Raw genomic sequence first — 24,727 nt, 5'->3', positions numbered from 1 at the left:
TCTCGTCTCGACTCTTCTGCTCGTCATCATGCAGGCCTTCCGCCGTAACACCCTCTCTGCCATTCGGAACGCTGCTCCCGTGCAGCGACGCGGCTACGCCCAGGGTGCCACGCCTTACGCCGACACCGTCCAGAACCTTCGCATCAATGCCGACACCAAGGTTCTCTTCCAGGGCTTCACCGGAAAGCAGGGAACGTACGTGTTCTGCTCCTCGCGCCCGATCGCTTCGTGCCAAACGCTGACGTTGTATCTCTACTTTTCTCCAGTTTCCACGCCGAGCAAGCTATCGCCTACGGTATATCCCCGTTCCATGCGCACCGCAATATAGCTGGCAGCAGATCCTGCTGCCGTAGGTAGTTGGAATGTCACGCTGACGAGCTCCCAGGTACCAAGGTCGTCGGTGGTACCAACCCCAAGAAGGCCGGCTCGACGCACCTTGACCGACCCGTCTTTGCGAATGTGCGCGATGCCGTGAAGGAAACCGGTGCTACCGCTTCTGCTATCTTCGTTCCGTATGAACCCGACAGGCGTACCGCGATCCAGATCCTCAGAGACTAATCACACACTAGCCCCCCTCTCGCCGCCAAGGGTATCGAGGAAGCGATCGAGGCCGAGGTTCCTCTGGCTGTCTGGTAAGTTTCGCCAGCGGACAACGGAGACGATTCGCATTTACTGACGCGAGGATTTTTCCCCCTTGTTTTTTGATGTAGTATCACCGAGGGAATTCCCCAGCACGGTATGTTTTCCTCCACCCTTTCGCTTGTGGCTGCTTTTGGCGCGAATGATATCGTCTTTCTAGCCCCGAAACTAACTTGAAGCTGAATAGACATGGTTCGCATCACGGACATGCTGAAGACCCAGAACAAGACCCGTCTGGTGGGACCTAACTGCCCGGGTATCATCGCTCCCGTAAGTCGCTCTCCCTAGGATTGCCCATGAGAATCTTCGAGATGCGCGACGCTGACCCACTCTCCCCCGTGATACAGGGTCAATGCAAGATCGGCATCATGCCTGGATTCATCCACAAGCGTGGCCGTGTCGGTATCGTCTCCCGTTCCGGAACTCTGACCTACGAGGCCGTGAACCAGACCACCCAGGCCGGTCTGGGCCAGTCTCTCGTCGTTGGTATCGGCGGTGACCCTTTCTCCGGCACCAACTTCATTGACTGCCTGCGTATCTTCCTCCAGGACGAGGAGACCGACGGCATCATCATGATCGGCGAGATCGGTGGTAGCGCCGAGGAGGACGCCGCCGAATTCTTCAAGGCCAACAACATCCACAACAAGCCCGCCGTCAGCTTCATCGCCGGTATCAGCGCTCCCCCCGGCCGTCGCATGGGCCACGCGGGTGCCATTGTCAGCGGTGGCAAGGGTGGTGCCGACTCGAAGATCTCCGCTCTCCAGGATGCCGGAGTGGTCGTCGAGCGAAGCCCTGCCGGTCTGGGCAAGGCTCTGCTGGCCGAGTTTGTGAAGCGCGACCTGGTTTAAAGGAGGTCTGCCATGGTCGATCACCATAGACCGACTCTCCATTGTGGCTACTAGACGGTTCCTAGTTCCTTCTTTGTTGTGTATTTTCTTGTGTCCATGATCGCTCGTGTACTTTGCCCCCATCATTGTTTGCCTACGGTTAGAGAAGCTCGGGAGTAATTAGTGATTGCATCTGTAAATCGGGAATCTTCTCTATGTATAGTGACAGATTTATATCTAGAGAGAGATATATATATATCGATACATCCGAAGGATTATGTAACGGTGGCCTGAGGCAAGGGATGCATGCCGCGTTTGTTGTGGTTGCTGACCTCAGCATCCACGTGACCAACCGCTGTCGTTGCTTGAGGAACGGCGTTTTCTGTTTATTCTTCCCTCCAAAGTCCCTCGAATCATCGAATCACTCGCCCCCCCAACGACCGGAACGACGTGCTGTCTATAGACGCAGGCTGGTCTCTTGATGCCCTGACGACCACTGGCTGACCCTCCGACTGCTGCACTGGCCTCTTGCCTGCTGTGCTTCTCTGCACCGTCATCGCCGTGTGTGGTCGAGGCTGCCACAGCACCAAAACACACGCTACTGCCCGGACTCCCCAGCAACTCACCCGCCTGCTGCGGAAAATAAAGAACACACGAGACGGCCGACGATGCCTCCCGATATGGGTATTTGCTCCCTGCTCTTTCGCGCCCTCGCCCCTCTGGTCCCCTTCTCTCCTACGGCTTGCCGGCCTTGTTTTGTTCTATCTTTCTTTCCCCACCCACGTCGTCGCCCTCGCGGCTGGCGATGAGGTCACCTCACCGTTGGCCCAGCTAATTTTGTGATGGGTATAGTCGGCAGAGCTGCCTCGCAGGCTTCCAGCGTTGCATCGCAGACAACGCAAATCGCGCCCCCGCTTAGCCGCCCCGGAACGGCCGATCTCATGAGGTCGCGCTCGGAAACCGTGGTATCAAGGAACAGTCGTCGTCCCAGGTCGCGAGGCTCGACAGCAAGCATCCACTCCAACACCACCCAGCAGACGCAGGACCAGCAACTGCCTGACGGTTTCTCTCAATTCCTCCCCGCCCAACCCTCGGCGAGTCATAATGTCTTCGGAGGCAACCCGGAAGATATCATCATGCGCTTTGGGCAGCAACTATCCCACCCCGTGAACGGCTCGCCCCTTGACCCAACCATCCATGAAGCTCACCATCCAGTGATGCCCAGAGCGGAGGATTTTCCCAGCCATGCCATGCACGGCCACCACCTGTCCCACCACTCACTGTCGTCGGGCCTGGCGTCACATGGGCTGTCCGCCATGACAATGCCCCAGTACCAACCGATGTATGATAGTGGGATTGAAAACCATGTCCCAGACCATGCCTTGGAGGAAAACGACCATTCAGAGGCCGGCACCAAGAAGAAGAAGGGCTCCAGCTCTTCTCTAGCCAATGATAACGAGCTGCGCAAATTGCTGCGGCAATACGAGGGCTATTCGCTGAAGGAAATGGCCGCCGAGGTTCTGAAACATGAAGGTGCTGGGGGTAAGGCCGAGAAGGTCAAGCAGGTCTTTGCGATGATCTGGTATGTATCCCTTCGATCTTCAAGCCCGAGGGACCGGGTTTCCACGCGGCCCGTGGCTCACGTCTTCCCAGGTTGAAGGAAAATTGTCGCAAAAGTAGTGGTTCTGTTCGACGGGACCGGGTGTACTGCTGTTATGCAGAGAAATGTGGCACCGAGCGCGTCTCTGTCCTGAATCCCGCCTCGTTTGGCAAGCTTGTGCGCATTATATTCCCTAACGTGCAAACTCGGCGCCTGGGTGTTCGCGGGGAATCAAAATATCACTACGTGGATTTGACGGTGATCGAAGAGAAGCAGCAGAAGCCGCCGCCACTGAACCCCCAGATTCCGGCCAACGCCAACGGCGCAGCTACTACGACGGAGACCAAGATGGACACCGACTTCCAAAGAAGGTATGCGGCAGATGCAGGACATGTCGGCGCAGTCGAAACTCATGTGGCTCCTAGTGTTAGCGTATTACCACAATCATCTGCAGACACTGCAATGTTCCCGTCGCCTACAACCTCTTTCGCTCCCCGATTCTCAACCCAGTTGTCGCTGCCTGCCTGTGGCTGCCAGCCTTCGCCTCGATCACCGCCGACCTACCCAGCTACCCTTGAAAATGTAGCAAGCCATTCCGGAAAGATCATTTACCAGATGCTTCAGCTTCCTCAGACGGACGTAGCGGCGGTTGATAACGAAACGCTCCAGCTCCCAGATATCACCGGTTATCTCCCGGCTAACACCGACTCGAAAGTCGCGGCCGCTCTGGCGGCCCTATATCGTTCGCACTGCATATCTGTTATAGACAGTTTTCGTTACTGCAAGGAGCGCAACCTCCTGAAGTACTTCTCTGCTTTCCACGGCACCCTGACGGTCCCCGTGCAAAAGCTCTTGACCCACCCTAATCTTGCACCGTGGATTAAAGAATGCGACTGGCTCATGTACCAGAAAATGATCGCCTTCGTGGCTCCGCTCACCACCCAGGTCGTGCCTAAACTCGTCCTGGACGCCTTTAGTTCGATATCACAGCGACTGACCGGCCACATTGCGGAGACTTTCAAAGCGCAGCCGACGCATGTATCGTTGGCGAGACTGGTCCCGGCCCAGATCTTCTGCAACTTGCTTCGACATATGCTCGACGTGAACCAATCCGCCAATGCGGCTGCAGCCTGGCTCTGCCACCCGGACAACCGCAATCAGATGTGGTTCGACTTCAAGACCTTGGTTGACCCGAGGGAAATGATTACACGGGCCAATATCCCCAGTTGTGCGGAACGGACGACGGAGCAAATCCTGAAACATGATATCCCGGCCCTTCTTACCCCCCTTTCCGACCCGAATGGATCCGCTGCCCTTCCCTTCTACACCAAGCCGGACTTGGAGGAAGATCTTCAAGCGCACAGATGTCCCGTCGACTCGTCTTCCAGCGGCGAAGACTACAACTTTCCGGACAAGTGGATCTCGTTCATCTTGAATTTACCGGCGGCGTTCCCCAACCACCGGACCCAGTGTATCATCGAAAAAGTGGATGCCCTGTGGGATTGTATCCTGCATCGATTGACACTGGGGGGCGCCCAAAGCTTCAGCGCCTGGTGGATGACCAAGGTCTTCTTCCACGAAATGATGTTGTGGCAGGCAGAGAAGGGTGGCTTCATGCGCCACACACCCAGCACCCTGCAGGAGGCAGTCTCGGCGTCGTCGCAACACTCCGGAGCGAACGGCTTTTTGGCGAAACAAGCTCACAGCTCCGACGTTGCCCACGATCGGCCGTTCATGACCCCCAATTTACCTCAACATGCCGCCGAGGCCAAGTCCCGCGCAGGCACCAGCCCCGTGCCGGGTGAAGGGTTCTCGCATGCACGATCATCGTCGCAAGTGGCACCGAACCATGGCCAACACACCATGGAAAACGACAAGTCCAACATATCCGACAACATTGCCGCCTTCCATGCCCCAAACAATGATGACAGTGCCATTGATCTTGACGACGATTCGATGCTGATGACTGTCGGTAAATATGGTGACATGATGGCCTCCGATCCTGCCGATGCCGAGGGGGATGTCGTTGTCATATAACGGCCTTTGTTCTGTCGTCTGTTTCTTTTGGAATTCCCAACCCCCCCGTTTTTTTTTTTTTTTTTTTTTCTCTTTTTCCTTTCCTTGTTCTTTCCCTTTTCATGTGCCTATGGGTGGAGTTGGTTCTCTTTCAGGAGTCTTATTTTTGGTTGGGTGACTTATTTACATTCATGTACAAGGACAGTTCGGCGTTCGACGATCTTTGCACGAGAAACGAGAAACGAGAGCATCGATTCGAGATACGTCGACCTACGGCATTGCGGTTTGTTCAGGTTGACAATCATACGCATTTAATAGCGTGGTTGATCCCGCTCGAAAGCACTATTTACTGTTGTTTCCTTTGACTTTCTTCTTCTATCCCCGAGAGACCGAGCCCGTCGCTGTACATAAAATCCCCGGATCAACCCCTTGCGAGTTGATTCATCGTTTCTTGCTGCCATAACCTCATTTCCCCCTTATACGCTCTTTATAATCATTTCTCCATTTCTTCCCCTCCCCGTTCTGTCTCTTTCTTTTGTTTCTTACTTTTTTTGTGCCCAAGGGCTGGTATAGCCTTGGGTTTCAATTGGAAACATGCCCGCGAGCGTGTCTCGCAGCTATGTGAGGAAATTCTGGATTTTCCTTGCTCTGGATGATTCCCCCCGTCTTCTAGCTTTGGATTATCTTTCTGCCTCCTTTGGATCCTCCGTTTGGGTTTTATCGATGGCCACATTGGACTCAATCTTATTTCATGAAGTAGTGTTGATGATTTATGTATTCAAGTGACAAATAGCATTCCCGAAGTTCCCATTTATTCTGAATACTCTGTTTCGTGCTTCGTAAGACGTAACTCCAAAAAGAAAAACAAACGAAAGGCCATGGTCTAGAGATGTGTTGACATGGAACTGCATAACTAATGCGCTGAAGAGAACCCAAAGATGTAACTCAACCATCATAAAAACATGCTAATGTTGAAGACCTTCTTGCGGGCAGATGGGCGTTCGCTTGGGGGTTTGAAAAACAGCAAGAAAAAGCAAAAGGACAAAAGAAGAAATAAGATATAATAAGAAGATTGAGCTCAATCGAACAGGAATGCATCTCTTCGTTAGTTGTCCTATGCAGAGGATAAGCTCGCCGTATCACCTGAACGTGCCGGCAGGGAAGAACCGTGGACCGGCGAAGCCATAGGCAACGATGCTTTGAATGTCGATGCTGTTATCTCCCTGGGGGCACCAGAGTTGGAGCAGGATATAGCGCCCGGAGCTGTGAGTGACAGTTAGCTACGCTCTACATGGCCGTTGAGGACAAAACATACGGTGGTGGGTCGAACTTGATGTTGACCACGTTCTTGGTTCGCTCGATGGAAAAGCAAGCATGCGCCATGAATGGTCCAGGCTCCGGAGTTTGGCCAGGGCCGGATGAGGATGAAGGATGGTAGGCACTGGGAGCTGGCGGCCGTCTTGGGAGGCGACCTTGCTCTATGGCATGTTGTCGACGCATCGCCCTGACTTGTCTCTGTAGCCCACGGCGGCTTTGGTGGAAGCTCCCCAGTTCGCCCATGCTCAAGTCGTCGTCACTAATTTCATTGTCAGAGCATAGAAGATCCTCATCCATCTCGTCCATGGACAGCCAGTCGGTATCTACAGCGGAGGATTCCGGCCCCGCAAAGTCAAGATCATCATAGCCACTCCGTTCGGAACGTTCGCCATAGTCCATCGTCACTCGGAAGTCCGAGACAGGGCGAGGCCGGCTGTTTGCGATTGATCGCGTGGAATCGTTGGTATTCGGGCCCGACTCCGGATTTGACTCACGGCCAGGCAGAGTCACGCGCTCGAGAGTTTGCAGCGGAGTCCGATATGCATTCAGATACTCCTGAGAGGGTTGCATGCCACTCCTCCGGTATCGACGTTGTCGCCCATGGGTGTGGTGGTATTGATAGTCAGTGGCCTGAGCAACAAGTTCCTCCGAGCCCATCGCCACAAAAACCATTCCTTCTTGCATCCTAAGACTGCCATGATGGGTTAATGACGGGGTGAGGTGAGCAAGCGTTTATTTGAGAGACATACGGGGTATCATAGCCATGTTTCGGAGCCTTGATCACGATTCGCTTGAGACAAAACGGTGACTCCCCACAATGCCTTAATATTATGTTGCACCGATCTGACTTCGTGCTATAGAATGACGAGTCGCTGCGGAGAACGTTCGTGGGACTTGCAAGTTCACCCTCTGGTTCGAACAGGCCCCCATCGCAACTTTCCATTTCCATTTTGAGGGGGCCGGGCACTACTTGGCCATAATGCCCGTACCGGAAACTTTGCGGCCCCTCCCTGTTGTCATCAGAATCGAGTTTCCTACGTTTGACTCGCCACCGGTCCATCATGCTGTCCTCTTCTTCCTCCTCCTGTGGCTGCGGTATGATGGGAGACGTGTCGAGGGGAGGAACGGGCTCGTCGAGGAGCGAGGTGCTGGATTCTCGACGATTCAAGTCTTGGCTAGGCCTACTACCCCTCTGGGTGCGGCGCCTGGAAGATCCGCCGGGTGACCGTGAAGAATCAGGGGAACTTGTGTCGGGGTCCACAACCGTAACATTCAGAGTTTGTAATCTCGGCATTGCCGGTCGCAGGTGGCGAGGGAGACCCCCATGAGGATTGTCCTCCCGGCGTGATCGATTCTCTTGGACCTGTCGATCTACGGCTGCCCTGGTCTCTTCGAAGGCAGGCCGATCCTGGGAGCGGCGGTAATGGCTGATCTCTCGGTTCAGGGTTTCTAGTGCGCGAGCAGATGTTTCACGGCTACGATCCGAGGTTAACAGGTCTCGCAAGTGTTGCAGATGGGTTGCAGTAGGCCTCGGTGGTCGGTCACCGGCCCGATTTCCACGGCCACGGCGAGAAGCGGGAGGGTAGTCGTGGTTCCCCGACTAGTGGGTATATGTATGCCAGTCAATAATTTACTCTCTCACATTTTTGATGTTGGGGGAAGATGTTTGCCCTGGGAGGAGAGCGAGATATCAAGAAAAGGAGGCAGATCCGGAGTTGACGTACCATCCTCGGAGGCGGTTAATTCTATATAGTACGGAAGGTGGGAGGCGGAGACGGAGGTGTATAGGCGTGTGGGGGATGGATAGCAACGGAGAATGGCGCTGTGCCCGGACAGACAGACCGGCGGTGGGATCGTAGTCGGAGGGGAGGCCAAATGAGAAGGATTGTGATAAAGAAGCAATGGATGGAGGATGGATGGATGGATGAATGAATGAAGCGCGGGAAGGAAAGAATGGGGGAGACGAAGTCCTTCCCCGATAACGTATCGCACGTGATCCCCGCATTTCCTCTCGTCCCCGTCGCTGCTTCTCCTCCCCCCATCTCTCTCTCTCCCTCTCTCTCTCGACATCCTCTTCCAATCCTCCGGCTGCCGTCGACCACTATGGAACCCCCTCATGACAGCGCGGCTCAGTCGATCAGTGCTGGTAAGCAGCGCTGCTATTCTCACATCACACACGATGCTGACTCGGGAACTTTGGATCACCTCAGATGAAATCGCTCTGTATGATCGGCAGATCCGGCTTTGGGGAGTCAAGGCCCAGGAGAAGTGAGTGTCGAGCTGCTCCGGTGGTGCACTTAGGATCCGTTCTCTAATCCCCCTTCCTAGACTACGGTCCGCCAACATTCTCCTGATTACTTTGAAAGGGCTCGCAAACGAAATCGCCAAGAACTTGGTGCTGGCCGGCATTGGGAATCTGACGGTGATTGACCACGAAACGGTCAAGGAGGAGGATTTGGGTGCCCAGTTCTTCGTCACGGAGGAGCACGTGGGCCAGAATGTACACTGTCCCCAACATCGCCGACACCCACTGGTGCTAACGAGCAGCCGCAGCGTGCGCAAGCCGCAGCTCCTTCGATCCATGCCATGAACCCTAGAGTTCAGCTGCATATCGACACCGATGACGTCCATACGAAGCAACCCGACTTCTTCGCGGGATTTGATGTGACCATTGCGACGGAGCTCGATTATGCTACCTACACCACCATCAATGCGGCATGCCGAATTGCAAATCGGCCGTTCTACGCAGCGGGATTGCACGGTTTCTATGGATTCGTGTTTGCCGATTTGATCTCTCACGATTTCGTCATCGAACGCGCCAAGTCCAACGTGCCGTCGACAACCCAAGAAACGCCGACCCGGAGCATAGTCAACATCACCACCAAGAAAGACGGCGAAAACGTAACCGAAATGGTCACCAAGCGGGAGACCTATTCACCGTTAATCTTGGCCAACACTTCTCCCCTCCCCGAAGACTACACCCGCCTACCCCGGAAGCGTCGACAGGTGACCCCCCTCCTCACCTGTCTTCGAGCCCTGTGGGAGTTCCAGAAGCTCAGTGGAGGCCGGCTGCCTACTCCCTCTCTCCAGGATCTGGAACTTTTCACAAAGCTTGCCCGAGACCGCCATCATGAGTTAAAACTGGACATCAGCACTTTGGACTCTGTCTTCCTGCGGACGTTCCTGCAGAATCTGGGGAGCGAGCTCAGCCCCGTTGCAGCCTTTGTGGGCGGTAGGCTGGCGCAGGACGTCATCAACGTGCTGAGTGCTCGGGAACAGCCCATCCAGAACCTCTTATTATTCGACGGCGAAAAGTCGCTTTCGCCCATCTATCCTTTACACCCTTTTTTCCCTCCCGAGTTGGAAAACGCTCTTCCGGCCGTGGTTCCCGTGGCCAACCCCATCTCGGTGGATGACGAGCCGACTACGGTCACTGATAATGGACAAGGGACCAAGTGAAGGAAGGTTCTTCCGTGGTTTTCCTAGCGCAAGTTATGACTTGATGTACTTTTAATGAAATTTCTGCGGCATGACTGGCATCTATGCTGTGAAAATCTTGCATAGCACTCCGGAATCTAAATAATGATGTGTACGATATATCTCTTTTTACTTTCAATATAGATGGATCGTATGCGATATCCTTCATTACCCGCGCTGGTATCAGGCCAGTGGTCTAAAGGAAAACGCACGCCATTGAAGAATCAAAAACTAGGAAACAGATGTATGAACAACGCCGTTCTTTCGATTCAATATCCAAATTTTGAGACCCCAAACACCAAGGTGTAGACCAGACACGAGCGAAACAAGGGGTTAGCTTTTTTGGCACCCTTGTGGATGACATAATATATAAACCGGACTGACGATTTTCTTCCAAGCATCATGTTCATCGGTTGCGCCAAATTGGGCATTAGACAGAATATAAAAAAGAGATCGAGAAATGAAAATGGTAGAGAAAGATGCTGCTGGGAAAAGAACGGGAATCAACAAAATAAACGAGATTATGTCTCTTTCCCAACCAAAGGGGAATTTTCTTCGTCTTCAAGTCTTCTGGGACCTATGGAATGTCCCTCCCCGCCATTTGCCTTGTCTTCATCTTCCTCGTCAGAGATGAGCCCCTGCAGCTCGAAGGCCTCGGCATCCTGGATACGTTGGTTTTCGGAGGGCGAGCGAGCATGGCCGTTCATCCCGTTGGGGCGCGAGAGAGAAGCCTGGGACCGGTGAGCCTTCGACCGAGACGAACCTTGGTCTTCGTTCTCGTTTTCAGTGGAGCGAGATGCCTTGGCAGAATCGGGCCATGCATGAACGGCGTAAATGTGGAGAAGCACGTTAACAACTGCCATATGGCATTAGCGAATTCTCTCAACTGGCCAAGATGCGCGTATTTTTTTTTGGGGGGGGGGGGGGGGGGGGGGGGTTCATAACACATACAAAGGAACAGAATGAAAGCGATGCTGTAAAGGATCAGGACATAGGACACGTGGGTGATCCCGGCATCATGCAGGAGTTGCATTTGCTCCTCAGTGGCGCCCATGAACAGAAAGCCCGAGGCGTAGAGAAGCTAGCTTGTTGTTAGTTCGACCCAGAAGGTGACAATAGGTCATCCGGATGTACTTACGAAAGGAGGCAAATATTGGAAGCTGTTGGGATCGGTGCCGTCCGTGCTGAGGGTGGATTTGTCTCTCAGAACAAACGAGATCTCAATGATTCGAGTGAACCCCGCAGCCATCAACGTGTAACCAAAGACGCTGTGGATCATAGTGCTGATCATAAGATGCTGGGGATGAGCTGACATGGCAAAGCCGGTTAGAAGAATGACAATGGCCGGGATCAGGTTCCGCTTGGGCTGGCCGTTTCGCTTGCGACTCATCCAGATCCCCAAGAGTCCCGCGCACCACCAGACTACACCCATGGTAGTGTGCTGCAGGTCATTGTGTGCCCAGGGCTGGCCCCATCGGTGTTCAGTAAAGGTGTTGACACATCCCCACGCAGCGATTATTAGGGAATCGAAAAACTCCTGACTCCGCCCGGTGCGGCGTAGCCAAAACTGGCCCACCAGAAGGAGAATTGTCAACAAGATGCCGTAAGCTATGAAGGCGCTACCCATGATGAAATGGGCCAGACACTGGCCCAAATGATCCTCTCGGCAGTAGCCCATGGCCGTGATGCCTCCGAACAGCATCTGAACCCAGCTAGCAACCGGCATTGCCTTGCCCAGAACCCCATGCGCAACGACAATAAAGCGGCGAATCCGTCCATGAACACCCCGGGTCAGGTGTAGCTTGAGATACACGCCCAGCACGATTTGCACCACCATCATGAGCATCAGGGAGTTGGCGAAGGAAGCATGAACATTCTTGGAAAACTGGCGGCCCTTGTGGCCGTGACCGAGGAAGTAGGCCACCACTGCGATGATCGTTCCCACGATTTGGAGAGGGACATGCCAGCGGGATCGTATGATCTATAGCGAGGCACACGTGGGAGATTAGAAAGGATTGAAGAAACCGAACGGACGGGGGTTGACGCAACGTACCCCGAGAACCATACCCAACGGGAAGATGATGCCAAAAGCGAATCCCATCAAAATCATATGCACCCATAGTGTCGAGTCCTGTATCGAGCGTCAGCCTACGCGAGTCGGCCGTGAATTTCGTGGCGGATATACGTACGATGGGGTCGCCGGAAATGGCGGCACCTTCGGGGACATTTTCATGGCCGCCATGGGCAGAAACGGAAGCGATCAGGAGAAAGGTGGCCAGCACCCCCGGTGAATTCAGCGGGTTCAATAACATCCTCAGAGGGCAGGGGAGTGACGGAGAGGATCGAGGGAGGGAGAAACGTCCGAGGAGTGGGGAGGGGAAGAAAGAAGGAAGACCAGGAGAAGAAGGAGAAGGGAGAAGCGAAGATGACGCGGAGGCACGGGACTCTTGCCGCTTTTCCGCATCAAATCGGGCGGCCCGGATTGGCCGGTCCAAGTCTACTCCATACTCTCTCCCGACGATGTATATCCTCGACTCCGGTCGATTCGATCGAGGATCTACGTAAGGTTCCCCCCGGGGCTTCGTCATGGACGCGCACCTCGCGCAACAGGCTCAGAGGGGGCATCGTCTGGTATGCACATACATACATACTTACATCTATCTACTCAACTCCACCCGTTCAGTGATGGCGACGCTAACCCCAAGCTCAGCACACCCTTCGTGCATCCATCGCCGACCTAGAATCGCAAACTGCTCAAGTGGAAGCCCAGATTGCTGGAATCAAAGCCAAGTTGAAGTATGTCGGTCTCTCCCTTTCCTGCTCTCGGTTTCTTCCCCGGAGTCTAAGTCAATCGCAGAAGTGACCCCTCGACAACGGTCCAACGCCATATTCGTCTGCTGCATGAGTACAACGAGATTAAAGACATTGGACAAGGCCTGATGGGTCTCATCGCAGATGCGCGCGGCGTGCGCCAGATCGAGGTGCAGAGGGAATACGGCGTGGCCGATCGCGATTGATTGACGACGGAGCAGAACAAGGTCTAGCAGGCCAAAGACAGGAAGCTACTCTGGTACTTCAAAGGACGTGGCAAATGAACTCTATTTGACTGTGGACTTTTCCAACGAAACAAAAAGCAAGGCAAGGCAAAAAACCAGCCGGGGCACGCTTCATTATGATCTATTCGTAGAATAAGACAGAAGATTGGGGAGATAACGAGGAAAAGACAAGGGCTGAGAACCGGGTCTGCCATTCCAACAGCACAGGTCGTAGCACATCATGGAGAGGTTAGATCGGTGCGATAGGAGTGAACGGAGGAGAGGTATTATCGATATTAGATATGTGCAGGAGATTATGAATTATGTATGGGTTCACTGGGTCTTGCCCAGGCTCTGGAGATTGACCAGTTCGTAGTAACGACCCTTGTTGCGGATCAATTCCTGGTGGTTTCCACTTTCGACGATCTTCCCTTGATCAAACACGTAGATGATATCGGCTTTCTGGATCGTACTGAGTCGATGCGCCACGGCAATCGTCGTTCGGCCGCGAGCAGCGGCATCCAGAGCGGCCTGGACGACCTTCTCCGATTCCGAATCCAGAGCCGATGTAGCTTCGTCGAGAAGCAGGATCTTGGGGTCCCGAAGCAGAGCTCGCGCAATGGCCACTCGCTGTTTCTGGCCACCAGACAGCATGCCTCCTTTGCTGCCAACCACAGTATTAAATCCCTCACTGCAGGTGTTGGTTAGTGATGAAAATCCACGCGACAGAATGTCAAGGCGCATCGAACTTACGGTAGAGACATGATGAAGTCATAAATATTGGCGTCCTTGCACGCCTTCACGATGGCTTCTTCAGACATTTCGTCCCGGTCGACTCCCAATAGGATGTTGTCCTTGACGGTCCCCTGATACAGCGTTGGCTCCTGGCTGACCAGCGACAGGAAATTGCGATACGAATTGACATTAAGCTCAGTAATGTCCTTCCCATCCACGAAGACATTCCCAGCAAGGGCATCATAAAAGCGCTCCAGAAGAGCGATGGTCGTACTTTTGCCGCAACCACTCGGCCCGACAAGAGCAATGTACTGCCCGGGCTTGACGCTGAGATTCAACCCCCGAAGAACGGGTTGCTCGGGGCGAGTAGGATACCTGAAGTGCACGTCACGGAACTCGATTTCACCGTCGACAGAATCTAATTTGATACCGTCCTCCGACCAGATGTCGATGCTGGGCTTTCGATCAAACAGTTGCTTGAACTGCGCCGCGGCATTCTTCGCCTTGCCCATGTCCGGCGAGAAAGAGAAGACCGTTCCGGCAGATTGGGCACCAAAAAGAATCTCGGAGAAACAGACAAAGAACCGGAAAATCGAGTATTCGTGGTGGCCTAAAAGTGTGCCGCCGTACCAGAATCCGAGGGCAACGCAGAAGAAGACGAGAGCCTGCGAGCAGGCATACAGGATCGAAGACTTCAGCACTGAAATCAGACTAGTCCTTCCCTGCGCATCGAGTTGGGCGTGGTACACGTCCCAGACATCTTGTTCGCGGGTGAGCGAGGCCACAGTGCGGATAGCCGATGTTGCCTCACAAGCATAGCTCGCGGACCCTTCGTAGGCGGTCTTAGAACGCTGTTGGAACTGAGCAAGCATGTAAAATCGATAGAATCCACAACCGAGTAGGATCGGAACCACGGAGATGCAAACCAAAGCCAGCTTCCATCCAATCGAGAGGGAGATGATAATGGCGGCGCCCAGGGTCGTAGAGGTCATGATGATTGTTCCTAGGGTTACACCGCTGACTCCGGAGAGATGCTTCGTCTCGGTCGAGAGGAAAGAGGTCAAGGCACCAGTACTGTTTTCCTCTCGATCAAAGAATGTGATGTCTTGACGGAGAATTGATCGAAAAGCCTCGCTGCGCGCACGACGGATGAGAGCCTCCGAGCACACAGCAAAGGCAGCTCCGTTGATGGAGAGGTTGATGAACTGGACAATTCCAACGACGAAGAACATCAGGGACCAGAAGTTTGCATCGCTTCGAATCTGACTAGCCATATTGGAGCCGTACGAGAGCGAGCTGATCGCCTTGGCATACAGGACTGCCTGGGTCGGTTGGCCGCCGCCCGCAAGAAACGAGAAAAAGAAACCAATGAGCATATAGAGAATCTCCGGCCGGTTAAAGGAGAAGATGAACGTGACCAAGGTCCAGAGCGAGTATTTCTTGCCTATCTCTGGGGTTCGCTTGGAAAGGACGGCACTGGAGACTGACTTGTGCGTACCCGAGCGCCCAAATTCCAGGCGTGTCTTCTCATCTTCGGCGTCGAGGGATGCTGAGCCACTGGCGACGGTCTTGATGCGGGCGATGTCCGGCTTGGGTAGGATATCCTCCTCCAACTCATCATCAGTTTCCAACGCTTCCGCGTCTTTTTCTTCGTTGATGCGCTGCGCCTCCACGAGGCTATGGTATGTGCCCTTGCCATCCACTAGCTGATCGTGCGTTCCCTGTTCGACAATCCGGCCATCGACCAAGACCACGATGTTGTGTGCCGCCTTGATTGTCGATAGACGATGCGCGATCACAATAGTGGTGCGACCCTCGGCGGCCTTGTCAAGAGCGGCTTGGACAACGCCTTCGGATTTCGTATCCAATGCAGAAGTTGCTTCGTCCAGCAAGAGGATCTTGGGGTCACTGACAATGGCGCGGGCAATGGCAATACGCTGTTTCTGGCCTCCAGAGAGCAAGAATCCACGCTGACCCACGTTAGTTTCGTACCCCTCGGGCAAAGCCGTGACGAAATCATGGGCGTTGGCCATTTTTGCCGCGTTCTCGATGAGCTCGCGAATTCTGTCCTCGGACTCACGCTCGAACTTGGTGCCGATGAGACCATAGCGGATGTTCTGGTAGATCGTAGTGCCGAAGAGGATGGGCTCTTGGCTCACCAAGGAGATCTGCTGGCGCAGCCAACGAAGGTTAAGATCCTGAATCTCATGTCCATCCAGCAGCACGGTGCCTCCGACGGGGAGATAGAAACGCTCGACCAGTCCGACCACGGTACTCTTCCCGGAGCCCGAAGGGCCAACCAGCGCCGTCGTCTTTCCTGCAGGCATCTTCAGGGAGACACCATCCATGATAGTCACCTCTGGTCGCGAGGGATAGATGTGCTTGACATTGCGAAACTCGATGTTTCCTTGGAGGTTTTCTACCGTGGCGCCCTCTTCCGAATACGGATCGAGCGGCGACGGACGATCGATTGTGCTGAAGATCTTTGCCGCCGCAGCCACGGCGTTTGTGAACGCCTGGCTGTTGGGACTGACGTTACCCAGACTGAAGGAGCCAATCAAGATGGCCATCAGCACGGTCAGAACCTGACCAACGTCCACCTCTCCATTGACGAGGAAGCGAGACCCCATCCAGAAACCTAGGCCGTAATTGGAGAACATGATGCCAAACATCGCCCCGATCATGACGCCCAAAATAATATGTTGCTTCCTTCCCCACTTCTCGGCTTCGGCCAAATGAACCTCGTACTGCTTGGCGAGTTTATCCTGAGTGCCGAATGCCGTGGCGTTGCGGATCGAGCTGATCACCTCCTCCGCCACCGTTCCACCGGCGCCGTAGCTTTGCAGCGATTGCTTGCTGTACTTGACGATGAACCGCGAGCCTCCTCCCATGATCAGCACAAGCGCGACGATGGTGGACGTGCAGATGAGGGCAAGCTTCCAGTATTTGACGTAGGCCACGATGAACGCAGTGACGAAAGTCGAGAGGGCGGTTAGAGTGAGTCCAACTTTCTCGGAGACCCCATCCTGGATGAGGTTGGTGTCGGCGGTGATGCGAGTGGTCACTTCACCGGCCCCCAGTTTGTCAAAGTACGCCATGTTCTGGCGCAGGATCGACTCGAGGTAGTGCTCGCGAATCTTCTGGGTGACATGTTCGCCGGCGTAGATGAAGCCCACGGTACTGATATAGACGGTGACAAATTCCGCGATACCCAGGTACACGAAATACAGGACGTTGGTGGTCAGTTTGTCGTAGAACTCGGAATATTCGATGGTGCCTAGAACGATATTCCGCATTGCGGAGGCCAGAGAGCCAAACAGGATCGTAAACAAGGGCAATGCAGCCCCGGCCGCGATGGCGCAGATGGCGCTCACCACCAAAACGAGGATATCCATGCGGGACGCATAGCGGTAGAGGCCGAAGAACGACACATTGGTCTCGTCTACATCCAGCTGTTTCTTCAGGACCTGCCTTTCATGAGGGGCAAGGTGGGAATATAGGGGATCCGAATCGTCGTCGCCGGCGAGATTCTCGGCGGACGAGGGATCGGATGTCGCTGTCTTGGCCTCTGCCGGGGCGATAGTTGCACTAGAGGTGGAGGAGTGATTGCTTGACTTGGTTCGTTCGACAGCAGCCGTCGGGGCCGTCGGAAGGATAGCAGGATCGTCGGCAGCCTTGAACGGCTCCTTTCCCGGGTGGGACATGATGTTCTGCGCCCGAGGAGATATTTCCCGTCTGGCCTCCAAAGCGTCCGAGGTATGAGCGGGGTTCCACGCTAAAGACAGAGAAGCTTGGCGGACGAGGAACGATCTACTCCATGGGGGTGAAAAGAAGGACGGACAAGCGGGAAAAAAAAGGATAAGGAGGGAATGGCGGGGGGTGTTGGAGGGGGGGAAGGGAAAGGGGACGAATTAGTCTGACGGGAAAATGGTCGATAGTTATAAGAATGAATGATTCAATGACCGACCCAAAGAACGAAAAGAAAAATGTTGGATTAGCAGGAAGGATACGATATGATCCTTAATAATACGCCCAATAGAGACTGGCCGGAGGACCGGTGTCCCGACGCCATTTTATGCAGTGGATGGAACGGAGGATCCCGAAAGGAAGAGAGAAATCCGCCGGCATGACTCACCCATTTGGAATTATTTATTGAAAAGGGGGAATTAAATAAGAATATTATATATATATCATTATCATTATCATTTTTTTTTTAAAGAACAACAAGCTCAAGCTTGGGCTGAGCATAAACTTGCATCATCCTTCATACATTCCAGAGGTCTACGGAGTATGTAGTAGTACTTGGTAGACAAGGCGGGTCTAGGCAGAGGCAGCCGACATAATTATGATAATTTTAGTATAAAGTCGGGGTCGGGAGTTCCATCCGCCGACAGTCTAGACCAATGATAGGAGCCTTCCAACGAGCAACGAGAACGACGGGAGCGATCGCTGAGTACGAGGTACGAGGCAGTTACGCAGTACGCTGTAAGCACTTACCTTATCGACCTTACCTACCTACTTGAAATATGACTCCGTACGGAGTACAACTTCATGATGCACGTTTCGGATCCACGTGGTGACCAAGTCAACTGATGACTCGATGTGATTCAGCAATCAGCGGGCACCCAAAGCAGGATAGCGGGCATCAGTCGTCGTATTCGATGATTACCTAAGCACGACCTCGAATGGGCAAGGGTGGATGCCCGAGAATGAAGGCTCCCCCCGTGGTTGCCCGCCCGGGCTGTGCGGCCTCAGGCATAAGTCACATGACCCGACCGAAGCGAACCCGCTAAGCCCTGTCCGCACAAAAAAACCACCACTTCCGAAGGCCTTTGAAGACGGTCGACAACCTCACTATCGCCAGTCCACATACTCAGCTCGCCGTCGCGACAAGCCTTCAAGATGCCGGTTAGCACCCCCTCCCCCTTCCCCTCCTTTTCGATGATGCTCCTGATGCTGGCATCGTTTTTTTCATTCTCGTCTCTCTCCCCCGCCTCATCCGGCTGGTTCAAACAGAACAATGACCGGCAACGCACCTGAGCAGTCCCGCTAACCTTGGACCTTTTCAACCCACCAGAGCCACAAGAGTTTCCGCACCAAGCAGAAGCTTGCCAAAGCCCAGAAGCAGAACCGTCCTATCCCCCAGTGGATTCGTCTGAGGACCGGCAACACCATCAGGTAAATAGATCACATCTCCTTGGAAACACTTCGATCGGTCGGAGCCGCAAAGCACCTGGAACAGGGTTGGGAAATGGAAAATCGGAGCGACCAAACACTCGAAGTTGAAACCTGTGAATATGATGGTTCGGCTCGAGGAAGCAAAAAGGCAAAGCAGGGGGGCAAGAAGAGAAAAAGCGAAAAATGGCGCTTAAGGGCTCCGACCTCGAAGGCAACTACGACCGACATGCGGATGGAAAAGGCTGACGAGTGAACTTTTCTTTCAGATACAACGCCAAGCGGAGGCACTGGCGCAAGACCCGTCTCGGTATCTAAATGCGAGGACATTTACCATGCTTTTTCTTTTGTCCGACCGAGATGTTCCTCCCGATTGTTTCGTTCAATTGTGATACCGCAAATCTTGCTCGCGACGATTAATATGCATCCTGAACTCGACCCGCTTTGACTTTTCTCGTTTCCCTCCACATTTGGTCCGTTCGACAATGGCAAGGTTATTCGTCTTGATCTGGCTCTGGGTAAAGGACGGTCGTTCAAGGCGCAATAAGGACAGTGATCAAAACCAAAGGCGGTGTCCGGGCTCTGTGATAGGTCGTTCTGCAAATTATTTACACGAGCTGAGACAATAAAAAAAATCATGATGGATAATGAGCTGTGAACAATGATGATTCAACCGGGATACAATCGTATATGCTTTCTCAATCCCCTATTCTTGGCTTGGTCTTGTTTCCTGCTGGATTCTAAAGTACGGATGAAATGGGCATCGAAGGAGAATACTTCTGGCGCAGGCCGGTAGCGTTCCAGCCGTAGTCACTACACCGTCCCGACAATATCGTAAGGGAGGGATCAAGGTAAGAAGATGTCTGAAAGGACAATACCGGCTAAGCTTGTGGACGCGAGCAGTCAGTAGCCCTGGCGACCTAAAAGGATTTCGACCACATATGTAACGGAAATATGGAAGTAAAGAGAGAAGATATCTCCAAAGAGCCCTTCGTTTCCTATTGTAAAGTAGGAAAAAGCAACCTAACGCAACATGTTTTAAGTGATATGGGCCCCACCGTCACCTGTTGAAAAGCAAAACAATGGGACTACACCTTTCTCTAGACCACAAGCCAAGAGGGAAACAATCATGAGCAAACAAAAAAAGAACGAGAAACCGCTCGAAGAAACCCTAAACGCCGAATGGAGGATCTTTGACCAAAGCCCCCAATTTGAACCGTAAAACAAAGCTGATATCCCGATGTTACTTTACGCAATAGGCAAACCATCCAAGATTAGCAAGTTATGGGTGACATGAACCAGCGACGTTAAATCAGCGGCTATATTCCAGCATTAGTACATCGGCATTTCCATTCAAAGATGCGGTAGATCGACGGCAAGAATAAGATGGAAGAATGCTGGAAATCAGGGGTGGGGTTCAGAAAACTTACTCTTCGGCCCACTCGTTCTCACGACGGATCTGATCCTCTTCCTCCGGAGTGAAATCGTTTTGGATGTTGAAGGTCTTGCGAATCTCTTCAGGAGACTTGCCCTTGATCATGTTGGCCACGGTTTTGCAACCAACGTCCAAAAGACCCTTGATATCAAGATAGTTGGCGGCCTATGAGAACATCAGGTTAGCCTCAAGTGGTTTTCAAGATAGGTCATTCAATCTACACATACCAGGATGATCTCGAACAGCATCTCTTGGTCAACCTGCATGAATTTCTGGTCCCATTCATCGATGTCGGTGGTCTTGCGGCGGGAGTCATCGTCATCCCCAGTGCTGGGGGGGTCGTTCTTGTGGTGGGTGCACCACTCGATGACCTTCTTCAGAACAGCTTCGTTGACCTAGGGCAGCCAAATGAAATGTCAGTTGAGTCAGGTTCAACACAGACTCCTCCTATTTTCCTCTTCTCTCCCCCCACGATTGGGATCGACCTGGGATAACCTACGTTAGGGATTGGGATAGCCTCTCCAGTTTCACCCAAATCCTCGAGCATGTTCTTGATGAGCAGCGAGCGCTCGGCAACATCGCGATCTATTAGCAAGCAGGATGCGTTAGTTCGGGGACCGGCCATGAATGTCGAAAAAGGGCACTGCGCCGAGTGGAGGCGTGGCGGAAGCACTTACCGACGGTGATCTCGACGCCGTCCGAGCTTGTCATAGTAAGAGTGCCAGACATCTTGGAAGAGTAACCTGGAGATGTACTGTTGGGTCTGGGGGTCAGAATGCAATGCGAGAGCTAGCCGCCCGGGTTGTAGGCCGGCGGACAATGATGTAGTTGAGGGGTACTGAGGCGGGGAGGAACCTACTGGAATGAGAGATTGGAAGGTGAACGGGAAAATCTGAGGTGAAAGATGGGAGGAAACGATAGCGGGGAGCAGCAGCCCTTTAAAGCAGTCAAGATGGGGTACAGGCGTTAACGGAGGCTGCCGAGACAATGAGAGGAGAAATAGGCAGAGGAGGAAGAAAGAAGGCGGAAGTGGTGAGGCTGAGTTTGGGGGGTTTGACGGTTAGCGCCGACGAAAGCGAGCGAGCGAAAGAAAGAGAGAGTCACCGTGGCCAGCGGCTTCCTTGGTGGTTGTCACCGCCTTCGATGTTGGGATGCCCGTGGTCACGCTGTTGGCCGCCCCGTGATTGGCGTGTGGCTGCCTGGGGGCCTGGGGGCCTGGGGCCTGGATCAGGCAGGCCAAACAAACAAGACAAAGCCGTTCCTTTGTGTTTCGTCTCGTCCGCCTTCCTCGCCTTGTCCTGGCATCTCCTCATCTGAAACTGAAAGAATCCCCCGACGGGGATGTCCATCCCCCAGAAACAAAGAACTGAGCTGACTGCTGAGCGACTCGATCCCTACGCCGTACCCTGTAGGTATTCCCGGTTTATCCGCATTCCGTACTAACATCTAGTTAGTCTATCTAGCCCTGTTATGATGTCCGGGCCTTGACCCACCCGACTAGCAAAAATCATGAACGGAGGCAAGGGGATCGAACGACAAACCACCAATCGCCGTGGTCCTCTGGTGTGTCCTGGATTAGCTGGATATCAACTTCCCCCCCTCTCCGACGCGTCCCGTTCGCCCAGTGAAAACCCGCCCTCGCTGCACTTTGCAGCGCGCTGAATTACTACTCATTTCCTCCGTGTCGTTTCCTGACTGACCTGTCAATAATCTCCCCCCTTGGACACTTCGCGTCGCTTCTCCTCATCCAATCCATTCCCCGGAAATAATTGGAACATGCACCGGCAACAGCTTGTACTACGATGTACCTAAAATTGTCCTCATTCTATCTGTGCATCGACCCGAATAACGAGAAGCGTCTCGTTTAGAATCCCTAATCGCCCGCCTTTAATCCTAATCCCTAATAATCCTAATCCTGGTCCTGATCGTGGTCGTGATCGTTCACATAATTCTCCGCCATGTGGAGACGAACGTATTTGCTGCTCCTGGTGATCCGTGTGTACTTCGCGCTGTCCCCAAGTTATCTTCATCCCGATGAGAATTTCCAGGGTCCCGAGGTGGTTGCAGGTAAGTCGGTCCATGCCATTCCTCCCATTCCATCCTTCCGATCCCATCCGCGACCGCAATGCTCCTTCCGGCTCGGCGTGTTTGCGCGTCGACGGAGGCTTGTTTCGGGCTCGTGGCAGGTGCATGCAGATAGAACCTTCCTGCCGACCGACTCGCATTGACTCGCTGCCAAAGGTCGCCTTCTCTCCTATCCCGCCAAACTTCCGTGGGAATTCACCGTCGAGAAGCCCATTCGCAGTGCCTTCCCCCTATGGCCGACCTACGACGTCCCGATCAGCCTTCTGAAATGGTTCTACACCGAAACGGGGACCGAAGCCCCCCCGCCCGAACTAGTCTACTACGTCTTGCGAGGGGTCATGTTCCTCCTTAGTTTTGTTTTGGAGGACTGGGCTATTTACGAACTGGTTCCCTTTCCGCGCCATCGCCGCGCGGCGGTGGTGCTGGTCGCATCCTCCTATGTCACCTGGACATATCAGACGCACACCTTCTCCAACTCCCTGGAGACGCTGCTGGTCGCCTGGGGCCTCGTCCTCATTCGCCGCGTTATTGAGAATAAGGTTCGGAGCGACATGGTCGACTCGGATGTGGAAGAAGACCATCTTGGCTAATGGTTTGCTTATAGCGTCGCTCATCGGTCTTCTCCTGCGCCGTCCTGTCCTTCATCGCCGTCGCGGGGGTCTTCAACCGCATCACCTTCCCCGCCTTCCTCGCTATACCGGGGCTGCAGTTGCTTCCTCATTTTTGGCGCAAGTAGGTGTCGATCCGATCCGACCTGCCGGTGCTCGGTGTGTTAGGTCGCTAATCTCGAGAACCATCTCAGACCGGTTGCCTTGATCTCCTTCGTTGGATTTGGGCTATTATTTTTCAGCATCGCCGTCTACGTGGACACCGCTTTTTACAGGCCAGCTGCGTCCTTCGGAGACATCCTACGCGCGCCTATCATTACCCCCATCAACAATCTACTCTACAACTCCGATAGTTCCAACTTGGCATTGCATGGACTCCACCCTCATTATCAACACTTCCTAGCCAATCTGCCACAGCTTCTCGGTCCGGCATATGTGATGATGGTCCTGTCCTTTTGGAGTCTCCCCACTATTCCGTCTTGGTTGAAGGATATACGCGCCATTTCTGCCCTATCAGCAACTATGCTGTTGTCGGCTTTTCCCCACCAAGAGCCTCGATTCTTAATCCCATGTGTGCCTCTGCTCCTCAGTTGTTTTCGGCTTCGCAAGTCCCGCCTATTTCTAGCTGCTTGGGTCGTGTTCAATGCCGTCCTCGGTTTCCTGATGGGGGTCTATCATCAAGGCGGCATCGTACCCGCCCAGATTGCCATCCCTTCGATTGTCTCGGTGAATGCAGCCGTAGCGAGCAATGCTCCGTCGGAGCCTCTTCGTGTCTCCGCGGCCGTGTTCTGGTGGAAAACTTACTCGCCGCCACTGTGGCTATTGGGTGACAACACTCACCCGTCTGTGGATCTGGAAACCCGTGACTTGATGGGTATGTCTGGGCCGGAAATGATTGAGGAGCTGGGGCGGTCCCTGCAATCCTGTCCACCGGGTGACGAAGGCACCCAGAAGTCAGATGCGGACCAAGCGAGGCACGTCGACTTGGTCTTCATGGTGGCCCCCAAGTCTGCCACATTTCTTGATGCGTACGCCGGTTCGTCAAAGGCTTCCGCCGATCGCGCAGATCTAGAACTCCACGAACTGTGGTCATATAGGAAGCATATCAACCTGGATGACCTGGACTTTGGCGGCGACGGCATCATTCCGACATTGCAACGGGTGATTGGCAGACGCGGACTAGCTGTCTGGGCCGTTCGGAGAGCTTGCAATCGCGTGCCCTCCATCAGCTGAGAATGTAGTGGAGTCAGCTGCTCCATGATGGAATTAAGCTTGATTGCAAGCCGACCCAGCTCTCTCTCGTCTTGCAGTCTTCTCGCCCCGGTCGCTTCGTCGATTATTTTTGGGCTTTTGCATTTATGATCTGTTTATTGATAACAATACCCACGGCCGTTATGTCTTACTATATTTTATTTTGTTGGCTTTCTCCTCTTGCCAACCCAGGCAATTAGTCTTGTACGAGATCACCGCCATCCCGCAAGTATAGATGCGTGTACCCATTGTACTCGCGTATGGCTCGCGGTATCTGATGATTATACGGGAATTATATCCTTACAGTTCGTATAAGAAGGACACTGCGCCCCTTGAGGAGTGAGGTAGACAAGAAAATATGAGGGCGCGAGCGTGACCATTCTGTCAGTCGGTCGGCCTGGGGTCATCGGATTCAACGGGTCCTCTGACCACCGGCATATCAGATCAAGGTTTGGTATTTTGTGTTATCTCATAATGCCGAGGCTTGGTTCCTCCCCCTTCTACACGACACAGCAGGTACACCATGG

At 53.6% G+C, this 24,727-nt stretch overlaps 10 protein-coding genes across 10 annotated transcripts; 6 read left to right on the top strand and 4 right to left on the bottom strand.

Annotated features, from left to right (window-relative positions):
• The first annotated feature begins 10 nt into the window (after window positions 1-10).
• Window positions 11-1,772, top strand: P170DRAFT_433716 (succinate--CoA ligase (GDP-forming) subunit alpha). Its single transcript, XM_024848561.1, has 7 exons — window positions 11-195; window positions 267-295; window positions 386-512; window positions 570-632; window positions 711-736; window positions 827-909; window positions 987-1,772. Exons 1-7 carry the CDS (start codon window positions 29-31, stop codon window positions 1,485-1,487), a joined length of 996 nt encoding a protein of 331 aa, XP_024707140.1. The 5' UTR covers window positions 11-28; the 3' UTR covers window positions 1,488-1,772.
• Window positions 1,773-1,906: 134 nt separating this feature from the next.
• P170DRAFT_433715 (RFX family transcription factor) lies at window positions 1,907-5,161 on the top strand. Its single transcript, XM_024848560.1, has 4 exons — window positions 1,907-2,150; window positions 2,319-3,048; window positions 3,120-3,437; window positions 3,492-5,161. Exons 1-4 carry the CDS (start codon window positions 2,135-2,137, stop codon window positions 5,101-5,103), a joined length of 2,676 nt encoding a protein of 891 aa, XP_024707139.1. The 5' UTR covers window positions 1,907-2,134; the 3' UTR covers window positions 5,104-5,161.
• Window positions 5,162-6,018: 857 nt separating this feature from the next.
• Window positions 6,019-8,318, bottom strand: P170DRAFT_89763 (uncharacterized protein). The gene is made up of 4 exons (XM_024855428.1): window positions 8,124-8,318; window positions 7,149-7,999; window positions 6,398-7,084; window positions 6,019-6,345 (listed from the first exon to the last, which is right to left on the bottom strand). The coding sequence occupies exons 1-4, from the start codon at window positions 8,124-8,126 to the stop codon at window positions 6,222-6,224; spliced, it is 1,665 nt and encodes a 554-aa protein (XP_024707138.1). The 5' UTR covers window positions 8,127-8,318; the 3' UTR covers window positions 6,019-6,221.
• Window positions 8,319-8,567: 249 nt separating this feature from the next.
• Window positions 8,568-9,991, top strand: P170DRAFT_377051 (E1 ubiquitin-activating protein AOS1). Its single transcript, XM_024845389.1, has 3 exons — window positions 8,568-8,667; window positions 8,728-8,899; window positions 8,953-9,991. Exons 1-3 carry the CDS (start codon window positions 8,579-8,581, stop codon window positions 9,856-9,858), a joined length of 1,167 nt encoding a protein of 388 aa, XP_024707137.1. The 5' UTR covers window positions 8,568-8,578; the 3' UTR covers window positions 9,859-9,991.
• Window positions 9,992-10,019: 28 nt separating this feature from the next.
• On the bottom strand, window positions 10,020-12,265 carry P170DRAFT_433711 (Ytp1 family protein). The gene is made up of 5 exons (XM_024848559.1): window positions 12,066-12,265; window positions 11,930-12,007; window positions 11,015-11,857; window positions 10,828-10,957; window positions 10,020-10,732 (listed from the first exon to the last, which is right to left on the bottom strand). The coding sequence occupies exons 1-5, from the start codon at window positions 12,186-12,188 to the stop codon at window positions 10,398-10,400; spliced, it is 1,509 nt and encodes a 502-aa protein (XP_024707136.1). The 5' UTR covers window positions 12,189-12,265; the 3' UTR covers window positions 10,020-10,397.
• Window positions 12,266-12,462: 197 nt separating this feature from the next.
• P170DRAFT_471758 (SWI5/SAE3 family protein) lies at window positions 12,463-12,893 on the top strand (the record flags this gene model as incomplete). The annotated part of the gene is made up of 3 exons (XM_024852866.1): window positions 12,463-12,507; window positions 12,587-12,672; window positions 12,734-12,893. 3 exons carry the CDS (start codon window positions 12,463-12,465, stop codon window positions 12,891-12,893), a joined length of 291 nt encoding a protein of 96 aa, XP_024707135.1.
• Window positions 12,894-12,962: 69 nt separating this feature from the next.
• On the bottom strand, window positions 12,963-17,636 carry mdr1 (ABC multidrug transporter Mdr1). The gene is made up of 2 exons (XM_024854414.1): window positions 13,665-17,636; window positions 12,963-13,602 (listed from the first exon to the last, which is right to left on the bottom strand). The coding sequence occupies exons 1-2, from the start codon at window positions 17,348-17,350 to the stop codon at window positions 13,245-13,247; spliced, it is 4,044 nt and encodes a 1,347-aa protein (XP_024707134.1). The 5' UTR covers window positions 17,351-17,636; the 3' UTR covers window positions 12,963-13,244.
• Window positions 17,637-18,723: 1,087 nt separating this feature from the next.
• P170DRAFT_433709 (60S ribosomal protein eL39) lies at window positions 18,724-19,447 on the top strand (the record flags this gene model as incomplete). Its single annotated transcript, XM_024848558.1, has 2 exons — window positions 18,724-18,824; window positions 19,091-19,447. Coding segments are annotated over 2 exons (150 nt in total), but the record flags the coding sequence as incomplete, so codon positions are not given.
• A 339-nt stretch (window positions 19,448-19,786) lies between these two features.
• skpA (SCF ubiquitin ligase subunit skpA) lies at window positions 19,787-21,241 on the bottom strand. The gene is made up of 6 exons (XM_024848557.1): window positions 21,116-21,241; window positions 20,934-21,010; window positions 20,756-20,841; window positions 20,484-20,651; window positions 20,252-20,421; window positions 19,787-20,140 (listed from the first exon to the last, which is right to left on the bottom strand). The coding sequence occupies exons 2-6, from the start codon at window positions 20,983-20,985 to the stop codon at window positions 20,134-20,136; spliced, it is 483 nt and encodes a 160-aa protein (XP_024707132.1). The 5' UTR covers window positions 20,986-21,010; window positions 21,116-21,241; the 3' UTR covers window positions 19,787-20,133.
• Window positions 21,242-22,214: 973 nt separating this feature from the next.
• Window positions 22,215-24,182, top strand: smp3 (glycosylphosphatidylinositol-alpha 1,2 mannosyltransferase smp3; the record flags this gene model as incomplete). Its single annotated transcript, XM_024850595.1, has 4 exons — window positions 22,215-22,323; window positions 22,498-22,880; window positions 22,946-23,073; window positions 23,144-24,182. 4 exons carry the CDS (start codon window positions 22,215-22,217, stop codon window positions 24,180-24,182), a joined length of 1,659 nt encoding a protein of 552 aa, XP_024707131.1.
• Between the last annotated feature and the right edge of the window lie 545 nt (window positions 24,183-24,727).

Source organism: Aspergillus steynii (assembly GCF_002849105.1).
Source record: "Aspergillus steynii IBT 23096 chromosome Unknown P170scaffold_2, whole genome shotgun sequence".
NCBI lineage: Eukaryota > Fungi > Ascomycota > Eurotiomycetes > Eurotiales > Aspergillaceae > Aspergillus > Aspergillus steynii.
This window is presented reverse-complemented; position numbering and strand designations above follow the sequence as displayed.